Source organism: Sus scrofa, chromosome 10, assembly GCF_054392235.1.
Source record: "Sus scrofa isolate SSC_HxYL_T2T_F1_AM1 chromosome 10, Sscrofa_HxYL_maternal_Yorkshire_Landrace_v2.0, whole genome shotgun sequence".
Classification (NCBI taxonomy): domain Eukaryota; kingdom Metazoa; phylum Chordata; class Mammalia; order Artiodactyla; family Suidae; genus Sus; species Sus scrofa.
This window is the reverse complement of record NC_139392.1, coordinates 14,405,634-14,432,077: the sequence shown is the minus strand read 5'-3', so window position 1 is coordinate 14,432,077 and position 26,444 is coordinate 14,405,634. Positions and strand designations below refer to the sequence as shown.

Genomic DNA, 26,444 nt, shown 5'->3' with positions numbered 1-26,444 from the left:
TCCTGAATTCATTCAAGGTTTTACTAGTTGATTTCTCACTGACGTTAGTGGGCTCAGCTTGCTTTTAATTTCGCTGGGCTGTTATTCAAAACAAAAGGAGCCTGGAATGGATGATGCTGATGAGTGTGTGTGAGTATTTGCACGTGAGAACTTAGCTCACACAGGCTTTGTACATTTTTCATATTGCAAACCCGTCAACAAAAGGAGGAAGAGGATCTAAGGGGAATGAGTGGGTTTTGCGGATTTACGAATTTCTCTATATAAACCAGAAGGTTTGGGTTGGAAATCTGCTAAAGAAAAAACTTACAACAGACCACAGGGCTGTAAATCCAGAGACTGGAAGGAGGAAAAGAGAAACAGTGTGTGTGGCTGCAGTGTTTGTGGTTAGATGAGAACCAAGCGCTGAGCAGGACAGCGAAGGGGGTGGCTGGCATGCTTTGCTCTGCTCTCAGAGCCAACACAAGTCGCGGAGCGCGCTGACACCACGGAGCACGATCTCGGGGCGCCTCTGTGCCGCCCAGGGTCCTGCGCATCTGCTTGCCCCGCGCTCCGCCCTGCGCCGGCCGCGTCTTCGGGGTCCCCGCGCCCCTACCCTGAGCGCTTCCGCCTGCGCTGAGCTCCCTGCGCGCCTGCAGCCCCAGCGCGGCAGCAGCGGGAACTCTTCTCTCCCGTGTTGGGACCCCACAGCTTGGACGACAGGGACCCCAGGACGCCTCCATCACGTCAAGGCAGGTATGCGCTTGTCAAGCCCAGTTTGACCCAGACTCTCTGATTTCCACCTCCCGGAGGCGCTTAGAAGGGATTGACAGGGCTTGTTGTATTGCGGCAGGAACCGAAAGCCCCGGGTGAGGGTCGCGCTTGGTCCGCTCTAGATAGTTATAGCGTGAGCTTGTGGTTGGAGGCCACAAGAGTTATTGAATCATCCGGGTATATAAGCAAGGACCTTCAAACTTGAACATAATCTCTTTTTAAAAATTAGTAATAATAATAATATTGGAGTTCCCATCATGGCACAGCGGCTTAAGGACCCAGTGTTGTTTCTGCAGTGGTCCTGGTCCCTGCGGAGGTTCAGGTTGGATCCCTGGCCGCGGTGCAGTGGGTTAAGAATCTGCGGGCCAAAATTAATTAATCAATCAATTAATTAGTTATATCAATACCTGCCTGTTATCCTGCAGTCCATTTATACACCTGGTGGCTTGCAGTGTAATTACGACTTATGGCAAGTCAAACCCTGATTGTTGGAAAGCAGTCTCTAAGCCTTGCCCGCCTACCTAGAACAGGTTAATATTCTCCCACAGGAAGAGGAACTAGGGTGCAGACGTCAGCATGGTTTTGATTTTTAAAGCGTACAACCCAGATGGACCAAGCTCACGAGTGAAATACCAATACATCCTTCTGCTATGGTTGAAGGAGAAGAGGAAAGAATATGGTTGTCAGTGACTATTCTTGTGTACCTGATTTATTTTTACCTTGTCTTATGAGTTGAAAATGCATTTATTTATATTCTGCACCTGCAGGTAGGATGCACTCCATGACCTCATGTAATGCTGCTTTGAAAATTGTGAATTGGAACGGTTATAAATACGATATTTGTAAGAAAATGTCAACTTCGATTTAATTTTATTTGATCCTAAAAGTGGTAGTCTTCTGGACATTTCTTTCTCCTTTTGTTTTGAAGCATGAATTTTGCAAAAAAAAAAAAATTATTTCCTAGGACTTGACTCTATTTGTGAATTTTGAAGATGGTTATATAATTCCCCCCTTTGATTATTTGCTATTAAATTAATATTGTTTAATGAGTTCAGTCTTTCCCTGGCAAAGCCAGAGGGGACTGAATACAGGCTCAGTTAAAGGGTTCGTCTTGCTTTGGATGAGCCCCAGGTGCTGGTATTCACCTGCTCTGAAGCCCTTTATAAAAAGAGCTTTTCCTCCAATGGTGAACAGATCAGAACTTTAGTTTGATAAGAGAATGACCCTATAGCAGGTGCAAGAGCAAGTGAAGAAAAACAATGTTTTCTTAAATCTAAATAACACTCTTCTCAATGGATTCCTAGCAGATCATATCCAAAACATCTACTGTTTTCACAAACAATTCGCCATTCGGTCATGCCATTTTCTGGACAGTCCTTATCCCAACACATGTCCCTGGCCAAGGAAGATAAGGAAGTTATAAGAAAGTTACTTGTTTTAAATATCACAATGGAGAATTTTCACTGACCTGTAAGAGGTCAGATAAACATGTCCTTTTGTCATCAAGGGAAATGTATGTTTAGCTATATCATGGAGACATGAAAACTGTCCATAGTTTTGCCCATTGCTGTATTTTAATGAGTTGACAAAGTCTTTTTGAAATTATGTCAAAGATTAGACATAATAAGTGCATATTATATTTGAGAGAGAGCATTTTAAAAATTTGTAGATGAATATTTTCCTTTTTATCACATCGTGAAGGAAACCGAATTTACCTATTCAGATAAATACAAAGTAATTGACCCAACTAAATTCTACTAGTTAAAAGGGTAGTAGTTTGATATTACTATATACATTTGTTTCTATACATACAGTATCTGAAAAAAATTGACTCCCTTCCCTCTTACCATTTAAACTGTAAAACAATGTTGGTCGTTTTGGTAGCAACAGAGTGAATGTAAGTAGCAGTTTGGGCTAAGATATGTTGAAGGTTTTTCAAAGATCAGTATCAACAATGCTTTGATGGCTCATTATTTTATGTGATCAATCTTGATTAAGAGAGGTAATCAAAAGTTCATTCTCTATGCATCTAGCAGAGCTGCAACTTCAGATACCTTTAAGTTACAAGTTTGATCCTGTTAAACAAGGTACATACTTTTAAATCTCCTTTAACCCGTTCTTCCTTAGGCCTCTTCTTCTAAAGCAAGGGAATGGACTCAGACTCTGGGTCTGAGCACCAGTGTTTGTTGCTCTGCAGGACCGGCAGCCTGGGTCAAGGAGGACACTGAGGGACTGCAGAGGTGCAGGCACAGGACTGATTAGAGCAGTCGTGTTCGTATTCCGGAGTTGCTATGGCAATCACGCCAGGTTGCAGGCATTTTCTCAGTATCAGGATCCTTTAAGCATTTGGGAGGAAAAGCGACAAATTATTTCAATTAGAGAAAATGTGCTGAGTACTGGCCTTGAAACAAATCACAAAAAGGATTAGCAAATAGTCCGCATTGTTTCGAAGGGGAAAGTGTGCAATTGCAAAGCAAGTCTCTGGCGCTGGCTACTTTTGTGTTTCCTTAGCCACTTCTCTTCCTACCCTACAGTCCCAATTTTTTTTTTTAACTGTACATTGAGCTAATAATGTGTAGAATTAATTTTGATCACACAACAAGCTAAACTGGGATCTTCCAACCACTCATCTCAACGCAGACAGCTCCAGAATACTGCCCACAGCAGCCCGTGGGGTGGAGGAAGAACGCTGATTTGCAGAGAGGAGTCCTAGAGCCACATAGAAGAAAGGGGGCTAAAACAACAAGGGTATGACATGAGATGTTATAATGATTGAAATCCTTAAATATAAACCGGGAGCCAAAGGAATAAAGAGTTTATTTCCTCAAATTAGCTTCAAGTATAAACTTTTGCAGGGATTTCCTATTTGAAATGAACTCTCATGCCCACACAGGTCCCTCTCACACAAGTATGGGATGGAAATCTGGTGCACTATTAACACTCCTGTGTGGACAGACCAGGAGAGGGCAGCATGCAAACTCCGAAAAATGATGCTGCCTCCCGGTGAGGGGAAGACTCCAATTTCCAAATGAGTGAAAAATGTCTCCCTAACTTGATGCACCCTTCTCCCTTTGGAAAGCAGAGTCTAGAGTCTTGATAAGGGATAAACCATTCAGAAATATTTATTTCTACTTCTGTCTCCAAAATTGGTACCCTCTGGCAAAATAAGGAAAGCAGCATATTTGACACAGAACCTAATTTCTCTTTTAATTCACTTCACTCTTTGAAGCTATTCAAACGGTCTTTATCTTCACTCTGTCAGACAGGAGTGGGATAAAGGGAAGCAGAATACAGAGAAAAGAAGAAAAACAAAGAATCAGCCTAAGCATTCCTGTCGTGGCTCAGTGGTTAATGAATCCGACTAGGAACCATAAGGTTGCGGGTTCAATCCCTGGCCTCGCTCAGTGAGTTAAGGATCCGGCATTGCCGTGAGCTGTGGTGTAGGTTGCAGACGCGGCTCGGATCCCGCATTGCTGTGGCTCTGGCCTAGGCCGGTGGCTATAGCTCCGATTGGACCCCTAGCCTGGAAACCTCCATATGCCGCAGAAGCGGCCCAAGAAATGGCAAAAAGACAAAACAAAAAACAAACAAACAAACAAAAACTTAATAACCTAAGAAACTCAGGAGACTTGGGTTTGTACCTGTTCCTCTTCTTCACACTTGAAGTGTGAGCTTAAGGAACGCCTGCAATCTATCAGTAGCCCTGGACAGTGAGAAGGTGGCAGTGGGTCACTGTATTTCATTCTAGCCCGAAACATCAGTTCTACATGCTTCCTGCAGTGACAACAGCTGACATTTCTTGGAGGGTGGCTAGTCCCTAAACACTTTATAGGTATCATCTAATTGTTACAAAAATCCTAACTAATATTATTACTAGTATCTCCATTTTACAAATGAGATAACTAAGGCTTAGAGAAATTAAAAACTTTCAAAAAGTTATGTGGCCAAGCAAGTTACCCAAATGGGTTTCAAATCCTCCTCCTCCATATTTCCCACAGTTTGTTGTGCTTCCATTCATTTATTCAAAAACCTGTACTGAGAAGACAACTAAGTGCCTCGCATGGTTATAGGCATAATAGTGAAGAGCTCAAAACTAGTAATTGTAATTGTGCATCCCGAGCATTATAATAGAAGATGCTCTGAAAAGATATGGCATGATCTTTACCTTGTTAATGAAGCCTTTTGACAACATAAGTCCACTCATTAAAACAGCTCACGTCTTTTCTTTACATCATATCAGATATTCCTCCCCCTCTAGTATAATGTAGTTTCAGTCTTCTTTGTATATTTTTGTCATGTATAATATCATTCATTAAGTTTTAAATTCTCTTGAGAACACAGGACATTTCTTATTCATCATTTTAGTTCCCAGCAAAAAATTGGTGCTTAATTAATTGCGCCTTTTGAGATCCAGCTACATCTAATTTGGGGCAAGGACTAGAGACTCCTGTGTATCTGCTAAAAGGCAGTCTTCAAAAAGCTGAAATAGGGGTTCCTGTTGTGGCATAGTGGAAACAAATCTGACTAGGAACCATGAAGTTGTGGGTTCGATCCCTGGCCTCACTCAGTGGGTTAAGGATGCAGTGTTGCCGTGAGCTGTGATGTGGGTCGCAGACACGGCTCGGATCTGGCGTTGCTGTGGCAGTGGTGTAGGCTGGCAGCTGTAGCTCCAATTAGACCCCTAGCCTGGGAACTTCCATATGCCGCAGGTGAAGCACTAAAAAAAAAAAAAAAAAAAAAAAGCAAAAAGCTAAAATAGCTTTTCCTCTAGCATAGGCTAAACAAATGACAAACTCAGCCTTACAACCTGGAAAAAGTTGGTTTTTTACCCGTGTATTACTGATCCTTTGTGTTATACTTCCCTATTTAAAGTTATCATTGCAGTAAGAAAATTTTTATAAAAATGAGAATTTTTTAAAAATGAGAATTAATTGGAGTTTTAAGATGTCATTTAAAAATCCAATTAATTCTCTTTAAACATTTTTACATTGTTCATTTATAAAATCCAATTAATTCTCTTTTAAAAAAACTTGTGACTGACTTTTTAATAAATTTTTGATTAAAGGATAGTTGATTTACAGTGCTGTGTTGATTTCTGCTGCGCAGCATAATGACACAGTCACGCATACATTTTTTTCCCATAGAGATATGAAAGTCAAAACTCCAGGGATCATTGCCTCGCATTGTCAGGACTGGTCATCATCAAAAAGTCTACAACTAATAAATGCTGGAAAGGGTGTGTAGAAAAATGAACGCTTCTGCACAGTTGGTGGGAATGTGAACCGGTACAGCCACAATGAAGAACAGGATGGAGAGTCCTTAAAAATCTCTAAGTTCTCTTGTGGTGCACTGGGTTAAGAATCCAGCATTGTCACTGTAGCAGCCTGGGTTGCTGCTGTGGCGTGGGTTTGAGCCCTGGCCTGGGAACGTCCACAGACCAAAAAAAAAACCCTAAAAATAGAGCTACCATATGATCCTGTAGCCTTACTCCTGGACATATATCATTTGAAAAGATAAATGATCCCTAATGTTCATTGCAGTGCTATTTATAATAGCCAAGACATGGAAACAACGTAAATGTCCATTGACAGAGGAATGGATAAAGAAGATATGGTATGTAATATATGTATTTACATATATAATATATATATTATAAAGGAAATATAAAATATTATATATATATATTATTTCTGTTTTGTATGTAAGTTCATTTTATCATTTTTTTAGATTCCACATATCAGTGATGTAATATGATACTTGCCTTTGCCTTGCTTCACTTAGTGTGATAATCTCTAGGTCCATCTATGTAGCTACATATGTTAACAGATATGTATGTATATGTATAAATATATAACTGAGTAATAAATATATTACTCAGCCATAAAAATAATGAAATAAAGCCATTTGCAGCTACATAGTATTTTGCTGTACATCTGAAACTAACACAATGTTATAAATCGACTATACTTCATTAAAAGAAAGTGACCCACATTCTATTTAGAAATAATTTCATTCTGAAAAAAACAGTGCTTTCATCTAGACAGTGTGTTCTTTGAGAGTTTGTGTTTTCTAATTAGCATTTCATAATGCCAAACCAGGCATACAATCTTTTCTCCAAAGCCTCTATTGACCAAAAGCACAAATTCACCGGCAATGTCAGAGTGACATTTGTTGCTACAGAGAAGGATCTTTCATTCCGTGAGGTAGATGTTTCTGAATAAGACGTACGTCTTTGATCAAAACGTAGTCTTCAGATGGAGTTAGCTTTGCTTACGAATCCATCTAATCGGCAAATCCAGAAACTCTTAGGTTTTAGTTGTCAGCTCTGACCATGAGACCCGGGAGGCCACATAGCTGAAAAGTACAAACAGGGAAGAACACATTTCTTTCGATAGAATAGAATCTAAGGACATATTTACAGTTCAGAATTTTGCCCATCCTCTAAAGAAAAAGCAAGTACATTTAGCAAGAAAATTACTGATGTTTGCCTTGTACGAATGACTTAGTCCTGTCTCTCCAACTGATGGCAGAATTTGATAGATAATATTTCAAAACTGTAGTTATTACTTCTCGCTACGCCTGTGCCCTTCCAATAACCTACATTCCTTTGCAAAGCACAGGCCAGTCAATTACGGCCTGAATTAATTGTGAAAAACTGATACCATTGGATACGTGAAAACCAAACCTTTGACTTAACATGAAAGGAATTTAACAGGCATGATGTGAAAGAATTTTCAAATTTTCTTCTTGCTGTGGAAGCGACTAGAAATAACATTGACGATGAAAATCTGCGGCTTCCTAAGGTGCTACCTTCACTGTCCTGGCCTCTCTTAGTACCCTTGCTTTTGATGCCACAGAGGATTTGCACTAGGAGATTGCAGAGTGGGTCCATGTCATATGACTCCTATTTTCTGCTGGCACTCTGTGTGTTCCTAGCTGTAATGTCCTGTATCCGAACTTTTATAATTTTTTCAACAAATTCATAAATTATTCTTTTAAAACATCAAGGCAGTCTCTTGAAGAGGAGTTGCTCACCAGTGAGCCAAGGCGTATGATGGGCTCCAGCAAATTACCAATGTGCTGAAATAACCCCCTCAGAAATTCCAGATGACCAAGAGAAGCCAGAAACAGACTGCCCCTGAATTCTTTGGCTCCAAGTGTGAACTCTCAGAGGAAAGAAAAAATATGGGTCTTCTCGTAAAGCCATGTCATAAGAATTTCAAGTTGGCACAGCAATAGGTTGTTTCTATTTTAAAATATTATTTTATGGTTTTCTTTGGATACTTAAAGTGACGTCATCGGGAAGGTACATTGTTAAACTATAAAAGGTTAAAGGGACTTTTCATTTGGAGCCATTGTGATATATTTGGAAATATCAAGTAACTTTTGATCAAAAAGACATCCCTGTGAATCCTGGCTTTTGATGATTTTCTTATTTCGAAGATGGGAATTCACTTCTTTCACAAAAATTTGTTGAGAAATCTACTTACTCAGGAAATTTCACATGTATTAAATATTTAATCTTCACCACAATGATATAAGCAGATAGTAGTCTTCTCCCTAGTTCGTGGATGAGGAAAGTAGCAACGAGAGATTTTAAAAGTTATGCAAGGATTTCCCGTCGTGGCTCAGCGGTTAAGGAACCCGAACCCAACTAGTATCCGTGAGGACTTGGTCTCGATCCCTGGCCTCACTCCGTGGGTTAGGGCTCTGGCATTGCCATGAGCTGTGGTGTAGGTTGAAGATACGGCTCGGATCCGGCATTGCTGTGGCTGTGGTGTAGGCCGGCAGCTAGAGCTCTGATTCAGCCCCTAGCCTGGGAACTTCCATATATTGAGGGTGTGGGCCTAAAAAGACCAAAAAAAAAAAGTTACTCAAGTTTTCACTAGTAGTAAGTGCTGGAGATGAGAGTGAAGCCCAGGCAAGGCACAAACTCAAATGACTGCTTCTTTTTTTTTTTTGCTTTTTAGGGCTGAGCCACTGAGCAATGATGGGAACTCCCCACCGCTTCATTTTTTTTTTTTTTTTCCCACTGTACAGCAAGGGGGTCAGGTTATCCTTACATGTATACATTACAATTACGTTTTTTCCCCCACCCTTTGTTCTGTTGCAACATGAGTATCTAGACATAGTTCTCAATGCTATTCAGCAGGATCTCCTTGTAAATCTATTCTAAGTTGTGTCTGATACCCACTGCTTCATTTTTTAGCATTTGTTGCATCATTGGATCATATTGGGCACTTGATAATTATAATAAGAAATTCTAATATCAAAAATAAAACCCATAATTTGGGTACAGAATTGAGGCTCAATTACCATATGACTCTCCTGGGACCAATAGTTTTCTAGACATTAAAACTTAAAACTTTCATAATTGAGAAGTAGTATAAACAAGGGAAAAGGCAATAATTTTTATTGCTGTTTAAAATCTACATTTATGATTACAAGAAACGAATAAATAATATTCTTCTGGAAATACAGGATATTGTACTGCCCTTAATGGAAATCTCTATTTTCTTCCCAGATGACCCCAAATATATTTTTAAGATTTCATCATAGTTTCTCTTCTGATATTGCTGTTCAAAAAAAAAAAAAACAGTCTAAACCCCTAAGAAAGGTAAGTAAGCTTAGGGAACAACAATAAAATAAAATCAACACTATCTGAGTTCCCTTCATGGCTTAGGAGTTCCCTCTGTAGCTCAGCGGTTAACAAACTCGACTAGGATCCATGAGGATGCAGGTTTGATCCCTGGCCTCCCTCAGTGGGTTAGGATCCAGCATTGCCATGAGCTGTGGTGTAGGTCGAAGATGTGGCTCGGATCCCACGTTGCTGTGGCTGTGACGTAGGCCAGCAGCTGCAGCTCCGTTTCGACCCCTGGCCTGGGACCTTCCATAAGCCCCTGGTGCAGCCCTAAAAAGACAAAAAAAAAAAAAAAAAAAAAGAAAAGAAAAGAAAAAAGAAAATCAACAATATCCATTCTAAGCCTTAGTTTGATAGAAAAGAAAACAGACTAGATTTTTACTATTAAATATATCGATTTTACAGTTGCCAATAAAGGAAACTTTGCAAATCAACTTGGGAATACTTTGCAGTTTCTAAGGAATTTCTCTTAAGCGTCAAGGCTGGAGAGAATTCAGTGACCTTGATTCCAAACCAGACTTCATGGAAGTCCACAGAGCATCTTAGGGGCAGGCGAGGGAAGACTGCATGGGAGGTCTACCGTAAAGGCTCAGAGCTTTCTCATTAGAAGAAAGATCCATGATTTTGTGAGAGATCTAGAAATCTTTAGGAGCCAGAAGAGTCCTCACCTAGTAATTTAGCATCAACTCTGTGGTTTAGTGGTGGCCCTTTTCATGTTTAAGAGGGGAAATTGTTTAAACAATATAGTGGGTTTGAAATACACTCAGGACCAATGCAAATGCCATCTGAGCTGCCCAGAAACCACAGAGTGTCTCCTTCAGACAAAAGATAATGATGCACTAATGAGTTTCACCCTTTATTGCTCTTTCTGGAACAGCCTCAGGAGGAAAACCCACAAAACAAAATTGTTAGTCCCAAAATTTACAATATTTTGCAATGACCTCTTTTCCCTTAAGTGATAGTATTTGTGTTGATAAGTATTTGTGTTATTTAACCCCTAAATTCCAACCTCATATAATCTAAAAAGTGCCCTCCCAGAGAGAGAAAGGAAATGAGCAAAAACAATACAAGCCTTGCTGCTATAGAATGCCTTCAAGAGACAAAGCACTTTTGAGATATTATTTTATTCTAATGTATTTTGACCTCATTACATGTGGAGAAATTAACAGAGTAACATTTTAAATTATGGAGAGGAAAAGTAAGACAAAAAGAAGTTGGACTAGTGGGCTCATTTAATACTAAGAATTTAAGGGGAGTTCCCATCGTGGCTCAGCGGAAATGAATCTGACTAGGATCCATGAGCATCCCTGTCCTTGCTTGGTGGGTTAAGGACCCGGCACTGCTGTGAGCTGTGGTAGAGGTAGCATATGCAGCTTGGATCCCGCGTTGTTGTGGCTGTGGTGTAGGCCGGCGGCTAGAGCTCTGATTTGAACCCTAAACTGGGACCTTCCATATACCGTGGGTGCAGCCTTGAAAAGCAAAAAATAAATAAAAATAATAAGAATTTAAGGAGTTCCCGTTGTGGTGCAGTGGAAACGAATCCGACTAGGAACCATGAGGTTCCAGGTTCGATCCCTGACCTCACTCAGTGGGTTAAGGACCCAGTGTGGCCGTGAGCTGTGGTGTAATTCACAGATGCAGCTCAGATCTGGCATTGCTGTGACTCTGGCGTGGGCAATGGCTACAGCTCTGATTAGACCCCTAGCCTGGGAACCTCCATATGCCTCAGGTGCAGCCCTAAAAAGCCCCCCCAAAAAAAGTCATCTGAAGTGGAAACACATGTCCCAATCACTTGCAAATCCTCTCCCTTGCATCTTCCTGTCACAAACTGTTAAAGGAGTCCTCTACTCTAAATGCAGGGAAATAGTTCAAAGAAAGAAGTGATGTTAGATCAAATTTCAATTAACTTTAACACTGACTCCTCTCAGTATCACTGGATTAGTATCTGGTCCTTATTAATGAGGATGTAATTAAGGAAGTTTGCCTTGGGCAATTGGACTGCAGCCTAGATCATTATAGTTTAGAAAAAAAGTAGGCTTTTATTTCAGAATATGAACTACTTACTAAAAATTTCATGTCTGAGGTTTCAACTCAGATCTTGAGAATCAGAATTCCTATCGTATGTCATCCTGGAAGCTGCATATTTAACAAATTCCCAGTTGTGCCTTATTTATGATGAAGGTTGAGGACCACTTATTAAAGCATAAGTGTCCTATATTGAATTTGTCTTGAAAACACATGATATTTATTGCTAGTAGCACTTGCTCTTATGGAAAAATAGGCCAATACTTCTGTTTGGAAACAATATCAAAATGTTTGATAAACTGGGCTTAAAGGATAACTGATTCTGTTTGACATTAACAAGAAACATTCCCTACACGGTTCAGGAGAAGTCCTTTTTATTTACGTTATTTATAATTAGCCTGATCTAAGGAAAGATCTAAACAGAGAGATTAAAAAAAAATAGAGTGGACTCCCAAACATATCATGAACACATGTGCACTCCATAAATATTTGCCACAGGAACGGTATACTTCAATTAGCTTTATTTCTCAAATAAAAGGCAAAGGAGTGATTTCCTAACCTCCCAGGCGCCCCTTTCTCAAGCACAGGTTGCAGTACGGCTGTTTGAACACTTGCAGTTACGACATCTGTGATTTCTCTGAAATATTAGCTGATTTTTCACTTATTCAGGAAGAGTGTCTTGGTCATTTACTATGTGCCAGGATCCATGCTGCGTCCCAGGGATACGGCGGTGATGGAAAGTCTTCGTCTCACCTCTGACAGTGATTTCCCTTACAGAGACCTAGTCAGTGTTTGGGGAGACGATTTATTATATGAAAATCAAGGGACACCTCAGGAAAAGCGCAGGGAGCTTTAAGCCCAGGCAAGAGCTTGGCATCTCCCTAGAGCTGGTCAGTCTTTTGGGTGACGTTGCTTGGATTACGGTTGTTGTGGTCAGAAAGCCGTGTCCCTCGTGTCAGATGTCACTTTCACCTCCCTCCGAATGAACCCTCGAGTGGTCTGGGAAACTGATGAATTATGGCTTCTCATGTTTCAAAGCAGAGTAAACAAGGTTCATTATCCCTACTCTCCACGTCCTCCCCCCTGCACTCTGGCTTGAGTTCCGTTACCTCTCTAAAACGCCTCTGGCCAAAATTCTCTCCCTAAACCCAGTGAACTGATTTCTGAACCCCTTGGCGAGTCCTTCCAGCCTGTGCACGGCTGCCACCATAGGTTTCCTTTCCTCGGTCCCCTGAAATGCTTGTGTCTCCAGAATTCCACCTTCAGCCCACTTCGGCCCTTTGCCCTGGCCCTGAGTGCTCCCATCGCCCCACATAACAAGCACCACTCCGGACCCACCCTCTGATGCCCATCTCCTACCAGCATCTTTCCTCCCTTGTGCCGTAGAGATTCACCTGCTCCTACCCACTGGCCCTTCCATAGTCTCCATCACAGTGAATCCCAGCCCCAGCCCTGTCCCCGGCACTCCAGGGTCTGAAGCGGACACCCAGCTCTCCCCCTTCCTGTTCATCCTCGTGTCCGTTTAATCAGGTCCCGTGTGGAAGTCCAAACCTCGGAAATGCCTCTTTCAGTTCTCCCCCGACCCCCTTCAGGGCAGGGACGCGTTGTTTCTTTCATGGGCTTCTCAAATAGCCAATAGCTCGTCGCCTGCTTCAGGCTTCGGGTCACCTGGTGTTTATTTCCCTCATTGCTGGCATGAGACAGGTGCCTTGCTCATCTGTGTGACCTAACAACTAAGAACGTGCAGGCCACGTGGTGAATGAAGGGCTGAATTAATCAGTGAACTTGTAAGCGGTGAGAGATCTTTAAAGGATTTAATGTGAAGAGATAACCTAGGCAGATCTGCACATCACAATGTCCACTCTGATGAGAGCCTGGAGGACGGATGTGAGAGTGAGTCTGGAGGCAGGAAGGCCCGTGTGGACGTGAGGACACTGGTGTGATATCTAAGGGCTCAAGACCCAAGCACAAGTAGTGAGGCAAGAAAGACAGTAAGATTTTGTTAATGGGCTTAAGAACTTAGAATATACATCAGAAGGCTCTCCAATACCCAAGTAAAGTGATTTAAATACTCAAGAGTTTCTTAAGTCACAGACGTGAAGTCTAGAGCCAAGCAGTTCCAGGGGTGGTTAATTCAGTGGCTTCGCAAACTAAGAATCCAGTTGCTTTCCATTAAATGCTTTGTGCAAAGATTTGATTTTCATTCCTTGCTTGTACCCTCAAGGTAGCTCAGTTCAGTCAAAAATCTTTGCATTGGCACAACCAAAAGCCAGAACGATCATTTCTCATTGGCATGTCTCTTTCCATCAGGGAGTAGAAATCTTTCCCAGGAAGCTGTTCTTACATCTTATTAGTCATTGGCTGGACCATCAATCAACTATTCATGCCGTAGTATGTAGAAGCACTCATTAGGGACTTGGATTCGGGGGAGGTCCTGTCATGGCTCAGTGGTTAACAAGCCCGACTAGCATCCATGAGGACCCAGGTTCGATCCCTGGCCTCGCTCAGTCAATTAGGGATCTGGTGTTGCCGTGAGCCGGGGTGTAGGGCCCAGACGTGGCTCAGATCCTGCACTGCTGTGGCTGTGGTGTAGCTACGGCTTTGATTTGACCTCTAGCCTGGGAGCCTCCACATGCCGCAGGGGTGGCCCTAAAAAGAAAAAAGATAAAAAAATAAAAAGAACTTGGATTCCAAAGCCCTGACCAGTGTGCACAGATGAATGAAGACACTGGCTCTCAAGGAGTAAGCTAACAGGACCTGCCCTAACTCTTGGCTCTCTGGCTGGGGGACAAGGTGCTGTGCACTGAGAGGGAACTGGCAGAGAGGAGATGAGTGAGAAAATAGGATTAGATTTGGAACAGACAGAACTGGAGGTCAGTAGGGGAAGCCACCAGACATCCAGGGAGTTTGGTAGGCCATTGGGTCGGAACCCATGGGCAGAGAGCTGGTGGTTGACATCCTAGGTGTGAAAGAAATTCCTGTTTTTGGTGACAGACTATCTCTTTGTAACAAAAAATCAAAATTGTAAAGAAACTTAACCCATAATTACTAAAAAAAAGTTCAGACACAAGAGTGACAAAAGTGACCCTGGAAGTAAATTGACACAGTCACACTAAGAAGATACTATTCCAGAATGAAATTCTTATTAAGAATGTAAGGAATTAGAAAACAAGGTTATGGAAAAATCTTTAGGGAGTGCCAACTTTTAAGAGGAAACCAGAGAAAGGAAAATCCGGACAAGAGACATACAAACTAAAGAGAAAGACAAACAGATCATTTTGCCAAGCGTTCTGAGGAAGTGCAAAGGGAGCACACTTTGTGTGCTTTGTGTGGCTTTCTCCCTGCTCTGTCACCTTCCCTCCACACTGTCACGCAGCAAGTAAAATAAAGGAGCTTGAAGTCAAGAGTGACCAGGAAAAGCAGATGGAGTGCGTGGGCAGGATGCTTTTTATTTTGCTCAAAGTGTTTTAGGCAGGTCTCTCTAATTGTCACGTAAACGTAGACAGAAAATCTATACCCTCCCCTCAGGCAAGTGCAAGGCAGAGGTTTCAGAAGCTGGCCCTGAACACGCACAGCTTCCTGCGAGGGATGAGGACGGGAAGGGAGGAGCACGGACTCGGCAGCATTGATCGATCCCTTGAGCAACAGTCTAAAATCTCCATCTGAGAAAAAAACAAAAAGCTTCTGCTTCAGAGTTCCCGTCTCGGCTCAGTGGTTAATGAATCCGACTAGGAACCATGAGGTTCCATCCCTGGCCTCGCTCAGGGGGTTAAGGATCCGGCGTTGCCGTGAGCTGTGGTGTAGGTCACAGACAGGCTTGGATCCTGCGTTGCTGTGACTCTGGCATAGGCCGGCGGCTACAGCTCCAATAGGACCCCAAGCCTGGGAGCCTCCATATGATGCAGGGGCGGCCCTAGGAGAGGAAAAAATAAATAAATAAATAAACTTTGAAACCAGGAAAAAGGCAAGTAAAAAGGAAGATTCTCCAGGCCTGATGCCAAATCTTGGGAAAGCTGTCCGCAACAAATGTCATCTGCTTCATTACCCTGGTTAATTGGAGTTTTAGGTCTCAGGTCAGTGTGAAGTTCAAGTAGAAAGTGGTGCTTTCTTTGAATGAGGAACATGAATCTATGTCATGCCCTTGAGTTTAGTGGCATGAGGGTTAGTTAACAAGGCAGGGAAAATGTTGCATAAATTTCCTTAACCCACTGAGCGAGAAATACTACACAACCATAAAAAAGAGCAAAATAATGCCATTTGCAGCAACATGGATGGAACCAGAGATTCCCATACTGAGTGAAGTAAGAGAAAGACAAACACAATATCATTTATATCTGGAATCTAACACATGGCACAAATGAAACTTTCCACAGATAAGAAAATCATGGACTTGGAGAACAGACTTGTGGTTGCCAAGGGGAAGGGGAGGGAGTGGGATGGATGAGGAGCTTGGGGTTAATAGATGCAGACTGTTGCCTTTGGAATGGATTAGCAATGAGATCCTGCTGTGAGGCACTGAGACCAATGTCTAGTCACTTACGACGGAGCATGATAATGTGAGAAAAAAGAATGTATACATATATGTGTAATTGGGTCACTTTGATGTACAGTAAAAAAATTAATAAAAGGTAAAAAAATTAGAACTTAAAACAAAATAATAAAAAATAAAAAATAAATCCAACTGTTGGATTTGAGGACAACTGTCTTTGTCCAGCCCTTCCAGGTTAACTTGCTGGATATCTCCTCTACAAGAATCCAATTATATGTCACGAAGAAATTTCATTCCAGAAGAAAGAAACATCACAACTCTAGAAACCCCATATATCATTAATTGGACCCCAATGAATGGCCCATCAACCAAAGCTAAGTGACTCTGGACATCAGAATTTGTTTTCTCTTGAAGTTCCTGTTGTGGTGCAGCCAAACGAATGTGACTAGCATCCATGAGGATGCGGGTTCGATCCCTGGCCTTGCTCAGTGCATTAAGGATCTGGCGTGTAGGTCATAGATGCGGCTTGGATCCCATGTTGCTGTGGCTGTGGCGTAGGTTGGCAGCTGTAGCTCTGATTCAACCCCTAGCCTGGGAACCTCCATATGCCGAGAGTTCAGCCCTAAAAAGCCAAAAAAAAAAAAGAATACGTTTTCTCTCAATGTTACTTAGGCCCAATCTCAAGAAAGAACTAGACCAAACCAAGGAATGTCACTTCTTGTCTTTTTCGGGGGTGGAGGGGGCGTGTTCCCCAAGTATGGGATGGATTTGTGTGGGTAACACTGGGCTGTGGACATCTACCTACCAAAACCCCTTTATGTTGGGAACAGCTTCACCACACAAACATGAACTTAGCTAATAATACCCAACATTGATAATGGGCACCACATGACTCCTGCCCTGCCACTGTCACTTTAGCAGCCAGTGATTGGTTTGGAATTGATTGGGATCCACCACCCTGTATTTCTTGGACGGCCTCATTGGAGCCCACAGGCTTTGTGGAACTAACTCACCTCTGGCCTTGGCTTCCTCTCAAGTGAAGAGGCCATTGTACCTTGGGATTTCCTTGGGCTCAAGGGCATTTTGCACAACCCTCAACACGGCCCCTCCCAACTACCCTTTGTAAAAAGCAAGAAGGGCTGGGTCAGTCTTGATCTATTTGGCTGCTCTTTGGGATCCCTCACTGGCACTTGAAGATCTCATACTCGTATTGAAGCTTAACTACATGTACCTGAAAAGCACTAAACGACAGCCAACAAGCTATAAATCTTCTAAATTCTGAAGTATCTTTAATGAGAAAGACAGTCTTACAAATTCTTGCCATTATTAAAGCTCTTGACATAATTACAGCTCTCAGGGTGGTACCTGTACTACAACTTGAATGCTGTGGAGTTTTTTGTTATTTTTTATTATCATTATTATTATTTCGTCTTTTTGTTTTTTCTAGGGCCACACCTGCGGCATATGGAGGTTCCCAGGCTAGGGGTCTAATTGGAGCTGTAGCCTCCTGCCTACGCCACAGCCACAGCAACGCAGGATCCAAGCCACGTCTTCGACCTACACCACAGCTCAGGGCAACACCAGATCCTTAACCCACTGAGCAAGGCCAGGGATCGAACCTGCAACCTCATGGTTCCTAATCGGATTTATTAACCACTGAGCCATGATGGGAACTCCTCCTGAATGCTGTGTTTTTAAAGCAGAATGATCACATAATGTCACCCGCTTAATAAGTTATATGAAAAAGCAAATAAAAGCTATGAATTAAGCCATACCCACTTCTGGAGAAACACTAAAATGTTAGTTTGGCTTGGGTGGATGTTGTCTAAAATTTTTGCTGATGGTATTGCTGTTGATTCCTGCTGCATTTACTACTGTGTGTTCTCTCCATTGGTAATGCTTTGTATCTCTTACTACCGTTTTATGACTCCCTCCACAGAAGTAATGACAGCTCCATGTCTGGAGAGGACTGATCACTCCTATAAGAGTGCCCTTAATGCAGATCCATGAACTTCTGCTATTTTGAAGGCCACCTAAGACTCACTCCCTAGATGGCACCTTGTTGCTCAGATGTGGCCATAAAGCTCTCTAAAAGCATACTTCTCCCACAACTCCTTCTTTCCCTCCTTCCAGGACATGACTTTATGGGAATGCCTCTTCCCAGCACTGAGGTAGTAGCTGCGGATGCCAAATGACCAAATGGTTTCTCACCAATGCTTTGCAAAGAAAGATCTCAATCGAAAGGGGGAAATGTTAACCAAAAGTCAAAATGGAATCTGTATTGCTAAGAGAGCTCTGTAAAATGTACCCAGGAGGCTACTGGAGAAGTTGGACTTGAGCACATCTCACGCTGAGTGGACTGGGCCCTTTTGACCCTTTATTGTTTTCAAGCACGTGTCCAAAACATTTGTACAATATTCCAAAAAAAACTCAAGATACTTTACCCTAAATACCTTGCAACAGTCCATTCCTTAAGAAAAAATATCTCCTTTCGGTGTCAGTATCAATCATAATTCTTCCAAGAATACTTTAACAACCTTGTGGCTTTTGCTTTTTTAAGCCTCTCACCCTCTCTTCCCCGGAATACTCTTTTATTTCACCTGAATCTGTAGCTCCCCAACTGTAATTCATAATACCCCCCAAAAAAATTTCTATGCCCTTTGCATCCTTAACTGATTATTGTTCAGCCGCTCCAGTATCACTTGTCCCAACCAAGCCTTCTAATTCTTCTTTCCTCACAGAATGTTCTGGAAGCTTTCCGTGTCTTTGCTCCTCATGGCTGCTCTGGAGAAGGTGGAGGACGCCCAAAGGGCCCGACCAGCTGGATCCATCCCCTCGCCCCGCAAGGATGGAAGCCCCGAAAGCACGGGGAGATGGCAGCTCATCAAGGAGGTGCTGGCCTCGAGCCAGGAGGCCCTGGTGGTCACAGAGCGCAGGTATCTGCGGAGCGACTGGTGCAAGACGCAGCCGCTGCGGCAGACGGTGCACGAGGAGGGCTGCCACAGCCGCACGGTACTCAACCGCTTCTGCTATGGCCAGTGCAACTCCTTCTTCATCCCCCGACCCGGGGGTGGGAGCTGGGGCTCCTTCCAGTCCTGCGCCTTCTGCAGGCCCCAGCGCGCTGCTGCGCTGTTAGTGGAGCTGCAGTGCCCCGGCCGGGACCCCCCCTTCCACTTGCGGAAGATCCAGAAGGTGAAGCAGTGCAGGTGCATGTCCGTGACCCTTGGCTCAGACGAGCCATGAGCTGGGACGTGATTCCCCGTGTTCCTCTGTCCCCGTATACGTCCCCATGTGCACCGTGTCCCCGGCGGCAGACACGTGTCCCGCGCCCAAGGTGTCCTCGTCGCAGCAGAGCAGCCCACGGAGCCTTGCGGCCGCGCTCCTGACCTCCCCGGTCCCTGCACCTCCCCCGCAGGGCTGCGCACCGCCAAGGACGGCGACGGAAAACCCTGCCTGCCAGGTGGTCGGCAAGAACCTTACAGTGACACAGTCTGTCTAGCATCGCCGTTCCCACGAAGCGGAGAAATGGATCTCTCCCTGGCCTGGCCTGGTGGCCTGGAGGGCACTCCCTCAAACCTCTCCCGGGAGCCCCTGGCCTCGCTGAGATGTTCCCCCTGGTGAGCCCAGGCTGCCCTCTGTGTGGCTGGGACGCAGGTCTGGCCAACACTGGTGGATACGGAGGTTCTCCTGACAAACTTGATGTCGAGGGGACAACTTGAGCACCTTGGATCATGAAGCGGGGTCCCCAGGGACCTGCTCACAGAAGCTACCCCTGCCTCCTTCGCCTTACTCCCAGCAGGTGTGTGGACTAAAGATGAACTCTGGTGTTACCTGTTTATCGCTATAATTAGAATGTTATCACACAAAGATCTCCTGTGGACACTGGTTTTTACACTGACCTATATCGGCTCTGGCTTTCAGCTCCAATCTGAGGAAGGACCAGAGCAGGTGGTGATCTGCCTGGAGGTGTTTTACTCAGAAGTAATGATTCTTATGTTGAGCAGGGACATGGGAGGAGTTATGATTTTACACTGAATAATGCTTCACTGAAAGTACGAAAGCACAGCCACGCCATGTAGAAATTGGGTTGGGATGGATGGATGCAGGAAGGAGAATTCGCTGAGAAGTTGTTCGCCTGAAACTCAAAAGTCCCTTTAATATTTAACGGACAACTGTGAGTGAGAAGGCTTACTGTTTCCCTGCCATGAGAGCAGGCAAAAAATGTTTCTTGTTAAAAGAGAGAAAACTAGAGTTCCTGTCGTGGCTCAGTGGTTAGCGAATCCAACTAGGAACCATGAGGTTGTGGGTTTGATCCCTGCCCTTGCTCAGTGGGTTAAGGATCCGGCGCTGCCGTGAGCTGTGGTGTAGATCGCAGATGCGGCTCAGATCCAGTGTTGCTGTGGCTCTGGTGTAGGCTGGTGGCTACAGCTCCGATTAAACCCCTAGCCTGGGAACCTCCATATGCCGCAGGAGTGGCTCAAGAAAAGGCAAAAAGACACACACAAAAAAAGAGAGAGAGAGAGAAAATCAAAATATAAGGAGTCTGGTCACTTTGTGGCATAGGATGAAATAAAGGATAAAATATATAAACTAGAAAATCTAGTTGAACTATCATACAAAGAACAACTAGCTTTCTCTTCCTTTTTTTTTTCTTGTTTATTTTCTTTTTTATTTTTTTTCCTTATTTCTTATTTTTTCTTTTATATATATTCTTTTTCTTTTTTGTCTTTATTTTTAGCTTCCTTTTCAAGGAATGGACTTTGAAAAGGATGTGCAAACACTAGGTCATCTTTCATTTTTAGAATGAAATGTTGAGATTTTCATGTGTGGTCTTGAGATAAGGAAACTAATATAATTTGTTTTCCTGAGAAATTATATGTCTTTTGAGCCTCTTTGCCAAACTCCCCCCCACAGACTTCCCTGAGAGAAGTGTTTGTGGAATCCATTATGTGTGAATGGGATACCATTGGCGAGAATCAGCATTTTCTGAAAACTTTTCACTTAATTCCCAAACCCTCAGGCCCCGTCCAGGTGTGTGAGGCCCTCTACAGGCTGTAGTGGGAACTGCGGCTCCTCAACAGGGCCGTGATGGGGCACCTAGAGGCATCCACCTGGAGGGGTAGTGGCATGTCGGTCAGTTCTTTCCTGCCCCTGCACTGCAGCTTTCATTCCTGTCACTTCTGTAACACCATGGCTTGAACAGAATATGCTGTTCTTAAGGGGGTGTTGGCTTCAGAAACGGCATATACAGGCCTAAATCAAGAGGCAGAACTCAACAAAAATCCAGGAGGTCTGGAATCTTGGGATGGAGAGTTGAGGGGTGTCAACGTTCAGACGGATTTTTGCATTTGCTAGGAAACCTCAAGTCAGGATCAGGAACAGAACCCAGCAGAAAAGCGGTCGAGGAAGGAGGGCCACGTGACTGCCATGGAGGCCGGAGGAGAGTGAGGGGAAGCCTCGCCGACGGCAAAGCCCACCTCTGTCATTGTATTAACATGGAACCCAAGCAGATTTAAGCTCTAAACTCAGAGAATACAAACATGAGCGCACGCTCTTTGAACCCATTTGTGGGTGTAGGAAGGGAAGCAACATGAAATGCTGCAGAGTGAGGTGAGGCTCCTTCTGGGGGTTCGTGTATGTTGTATTTAATTGTATTTGTTGTTTATAAATGGACAAAGTGTATGTTTTAGTGGTTCCAATTGTATTTAATTGTATTCGTTGTTTACAAATGAAAAGCTGTAAGAATAAAGTAATTATTTTATAGGTGCACTGTTAAATTATAGAAGAAATAAAGAGACTCTAGGATTACATGTGATCCTGGAGTGATAAGTCACAAAAATGAAATTCTGAACTTGTTTTGGTGGGCAGTGAGCATTCAGAGTGCTTCTGTCCAGCCATGGTGAGGTCAAGCCCTTGTCTATATCACACAAGCTCTTTGGTGGCTTGGCATCTTCCAGGAGTATCTGAATCAGGCATCCAAGGAGCAGGGGCGGGGGGCGGGGTGGGGGGGCTCAATGCTGTCTTGGGGAATTTCTAAGTTTTCACAGATCTCCCAGCAGCAGAAGACAGAATTCTTCATTGATTCTCACAGCTCTCTGAATAACAAAGACTGAATGAAGAAGCCTTGAGACACTGTTGCAGAATGAAATCTGCTGTAAACCTTTAGCAGCAGGGCATCGCACTTGCCTCTTCAACAAGGCAGAGCTTGAGTTTTGTCCGCTTTCACATTCACTTTTCCCAAGTTTTGATATTTAAATACTTCTTAGTTTACAGTTTTGCCATTTTTCTAATTGACTTATCTGCCGTTTAAGAATCACTGTTGCCAATTAAAAGTAAAATCTGGATGGAGTTCCTGTCGTGGCTCAGTGGTTAACAAATCCGGCTAGGAACCATGAGGTTGCAGGTTTGATCCCTGGCCTTGCTCAGTGGGTTAAGGATCCGACGTTGCCGTGAGCTATGGTGTAGGTCGCAGACGTGACTCGGATCTGGCATTGCTGTGGCTGTGGTGTAGGCCAGCGGCTACAGCTCCAATTAGACCCCTAGCTTGGGTACCTCTATATGTGGCAGGAGCAGCCCTAGAAAAGGCAAAAACAAAAAAAAAAGTAAAATCTTTAATGAAATTTCGTATGGTTGATTCACCATATGGATTTCAAAGAAATTAAATTTAACAATAATAAATACTTAATGTGTTAAATGGGACAAAATACTCCACTAAAATGAGAATAAGATATTCCTATTCACTTGTTTCAGAAGTTGGCTGATTGATTTTTAAGTTATAAAGTCAATGAAGATAAATTTTTGCGATTGAATGCATATATTAGAATGCTTAGAATGCATATATTCCTAGAAAGGTTATTTTGTGATGGACCTATCACCACTGGTTATTAATGTCTGCATGGGAAGTAACCAGTGAGAGCAAATCATAAAGAACACAGTTAGAAGCTGCCGATCGGGCTCGCTTTGGCAGCATATATACTAAAATTGGAACGATACAGAGATAAGCAATGGCCCCTGCACAAGGATGATGCACAAATTCATGAAGCGTTCCATATTAAAAAAAAAAAAAAAAAAAGCCACGACAGGAACTCCAAGAATCTTTTTTTTTTTTTTTGGCCTTTTCTAGGGCCACTCCCGTGGCATATAGAGGCTTCCAGGCTAGGGGTCAAATCAGAGCTACAGCTGCCAGCCTACACCACAGCCACAGCAGTGCCAGATCCGAGCCGCATCTCCAACCTACACCACAGCTCACGGCAATGCCGGATCCTTAACCCACTGAGCGAGGCCAGGGATCAAACCCCGCAACCTCATGGTTCCTAGTTGGATTCGTTTCCACTGTGCCATGATGGGAACTCCAAACATTTCCATTTTAAAAACAAAACTTGGAATTCCCGCAACAGAAATGAATAAGACTAGGAACCATGAGGTTTGATCCCTGGCCTTGCTCAGTGGGTCAAGGATCCGCATTGCCCTGAGCTGTGGTGTAGGTCAAAGACATGGCTAAGATCTGGTGTTTCTGTGGCTGTGGTGTAGGCAAGCAGCAACAGCTGATTAGACCCCTAGCCTGGGAACCTCCATATGCCCTGGGTATGGCCCTAAAAAGACAAAAGCAAATAAATAAATACAAATAAATAAAAACAAAACTTTGCAAAAGAGCATAAATTATTTGATACATTTTTTTCCTTTTATAATTACCAACCCAACCTGAAAAGAAACATACCAAATTCTTCTGAAGTATCCAGAAGACACAAAGATAACAAATTAAGCTTTCAGGAGGGACCACCACTTCAAAATATTTTTTATAACAACTGACAAAGTCAGCGAATCTGCAAAGGGGTATCTATCACAGGGCACCACGTTGCTGGAAGTCAGTGGGTTTTAGAAAAACTTAAATAGCACAGCTACAGAAGAAAATCCATCTATACCAAATAAAAAACTGTGTCTCTCAAAAGTACCCCACGGCCTGGGAGTGGAAGGTGTGAAGTAGGGTTTTTATCCCACTGCCCCTAGAAGCCTCCTTCCTTTGGGCCTCCAAATGGGAACGCTTCCCATGGGACGTGAAGGAGTTCATGAAGAAATCTAGATCAGAAAATAACAAACTCCAATTTTGTTTTACTTTATCAATATTGTTAAGAGAATGATGTCATAGTTTGGGGGTCCCTGTCCCTTCAGTTTTAATGCCAGGCTGGAGCCTGCCTGATCTGCCAGCTCAAGCCAGATAAACACAGAACTGCAGTCTCTCCACTCATCTCCACGGAGCCACTCAGAACGATGCTGGAAAACATGCCTATTATGAACTAAACATTTCATTTGTCCTTTTCTCCATGTGCCAAAAGTCCACTTCTTGGATAAACACTTTACAGACGGACACGCTAAAACGTCACGAAACATGATAAAGCACGTGGGCCTTATTGCAGGACTGATTAAATATTTTCTCTTCCTTGACAAGTGAGCAGTTGCAAACTATAAGGAACCATTGGAACAAGCATGCCTCTTCTTTCCTCCCTTTATTTTGTCTTTATTTTGCAGGGAAGATTGTTTCCATTCCGGGGCATTTATTAGGTGATCTTGGCTTGGGTAAAATACGACTCAAGCAACACGGCATGCAGAAATAGTATTTATTTTTAAGCTGTGTGATTTAAAATTCTTTCAGAACTGTGCTTTCTTCTATTACTCTTTCTCACTTTGTATTACCAGTGGTTTCCAGTTGTCTTTATTATTATTTAATTATATAGGGGAAAGGCCCTCTCTTAAGAATTTTTAAAAACTGGCACCATGTGCTCCATTAAGTGTATTTTTAAACTAGACAGTCAAACCTTTATCACAACACAATGCCAAAATAAACACACCAATGTACTGATTCCTTTAGTATGGTTGTGATAACTGTTTCTCTAGTCAGCAAATCTACTATCGTCTTAACTTATAGAAGATTAGTTACATTCCAATCTTTTAGTTGTCTTTAGCTCCTGAGGGGGAAAAAACCTTCCATTCTGAAACATGTTTTATTTTTATTTTATTTTATTATTTATTTTATGGATAAAGCAAAGGTTTATTAAAAACAAGTTATTGGAGCTCCCACTGCAGTACAATGGGATCTGCAGCATCTCTGCAGTGTTGAGATGTGGGTTCAATCGCTGGCCTGGCACAGTGGGTTAGGGATTAGGCACTGGTGCAGTAGAGGTCACAAGTGGGGCTCAGATCTGGTTGCCACAGGGTGGCATGAAACATGTTTTAAAAACCAAGTGTTAGAAGTTCCTGTCCTGGCTCGGTGGTTAACGAACCTGACCAGTATCCATGAGGATGTGGGTTCAATCCCTAATCTCACTCACTGGGTTAAGGATCTGTGGTGTAGATTGCAGACACGGCTCGGATCCTGTGTTGTTGTGGCTGTGGTATAGGCCAGCCACTGTAGCTCTGATTTGACCCCTACCCTGGGAATTTCCATATGCTGCGGATGTGGCCCTAAAAAGCAAATAAAACAAAAAAATAGAAAAATTAATACCAAGTTGTGTGTAAAAATGTCAGTAGTACATATGTCCTGTTGAAAAATACAAACATCTTTGAAACAAATGTTGTAATCCGGAAGAAAAGTCACAAACTTCCTAGAGAAATGGATACTCCTTTTAAAATGATAGAAGTGAATTGGTGCAACCACTGTGGAAAACAGTATGGAGATGCCTCAGAAAACTAAACGTAGAACTACCATTTGATCCAGCAATCCCACTCCTGGACATTTATCCAGAGAAAACCACCACTCGCAAAGACACATGTACTCCAGTGTTCATTGCAGCACAATTTTCAATAGCCAAGACATGGAAACAACCTAAATGTCCGTCGGCAGAGGAGTGGATCCAGAAGAGGTGGTACATATACACAATGGAATATTACTCAGCCATCAAAAAGAATGAAATACCAGCATTTTAAGCAACATGGATGGACCTAGAAACTATCATGCTAAGTGAGTCAGCCATACAATGAGACACCAACATCAAATGCTTTCACTGACATGTGGAATCTGAAAAAAGGACAGAGAGAACTTCTTTGCAGAACAGATGCTGACTCACAGACATTGAAAAACTTATGGTCTCCGGAGGAGACAGTTTGGGGGGTGGGGGGATGTGCTTGGGCTGTGGGATGGAAATCCTGTGCAATCAGACTGTTATGATCATTATACAACTACAGATGTGATAAATTCGTTTGAGTAATGAAAAAATGAAAAATAAAATAAAATAAAATGATAGAAGTGATACCGTTACTCTGTTTTCCAATAGTCACAGGAGGTACATCGAATTAATTAAATCTTTCCCAGTCTGATTACCTTTATCGAGAGTATCATGTAAATTAACTTTGATCAAGGTAAATTAGCTAATAAAATAGTTACAGTATAATTGAACTTCTACTTTTTGACTTTCTATCTGCTTTATTGATGCCAGAATTAAATGTAGTGAAATACAAGGGACTGACAGCGAAAATAGTTTCTAAAATCTGCTCTTTTTCTATTTCAAAAGTCAGCTTCACCATAAAATACAATTTTTACCTGTG

General features: G+C 42.8%; 1 protein-coding gene and 1 non-coding gene across 5 annotated transcripts; both read left to right on the top strand.

The window, feature by feature from the left end:
- The first annotated feature begins 180 nt into the window (after nt 1-180).
- On the top strand, nt 181-21,744 carry GREM2 (gremlin 2, DAN family BMP antagonist). 4 transcript variants are annotated; one of them, XM_084980694.1, is made up of 5 exons: nt 596-732; nt 3,391-3,498; nt 6,291-6,363; nt 16,131-16,417; nt 18,647-21,744. In XM_084980694.1, exon 5 carries the CDS (start codon nt 18,648-18,650, stop codon nt 19,146-19,148), a length of 501 nt encoding a protein of 166 aa, XP_084836820.1. In that variant the 5' UTR covers nt 596-732; nt 3,391-3,498; nt 6,291-6,363; nt 16,131-16,417; nt 18,647; the 3' UTR covers nt 19,149-21,744. The 4 variants fall into 4 exon arrangements, with proteins under 4 accessions (XP_084836818.1, XP_005653823.2, XP_084836820.1 ...); XM_084980693.1 differs by lacking the exons at nt 3,391-3,498; nt 6,291-6,363; XM_084980692.1 differs by lacking the exons at nt 3,391-3,498; nt 6,291-6,363; nt 16,131-16,417 and having other exon boundaries at nt 181-728.
- A 1,112-nt stretch (nt 21,745-22,856) lies between these two features.
- LOC146398807 (U6 spliceosomal RNA) lies at nt 22,857-22,961 on the top strand. Its single transcript, XR_014818489.1, has one exon. It is a non-coding gene; the product is annotated as a U6 spliceosomal RNA (small nuclear RNA).
- The last annotated feature ends 3,483 nt before the right edge of the window (nt 22,962-26,444 follow it).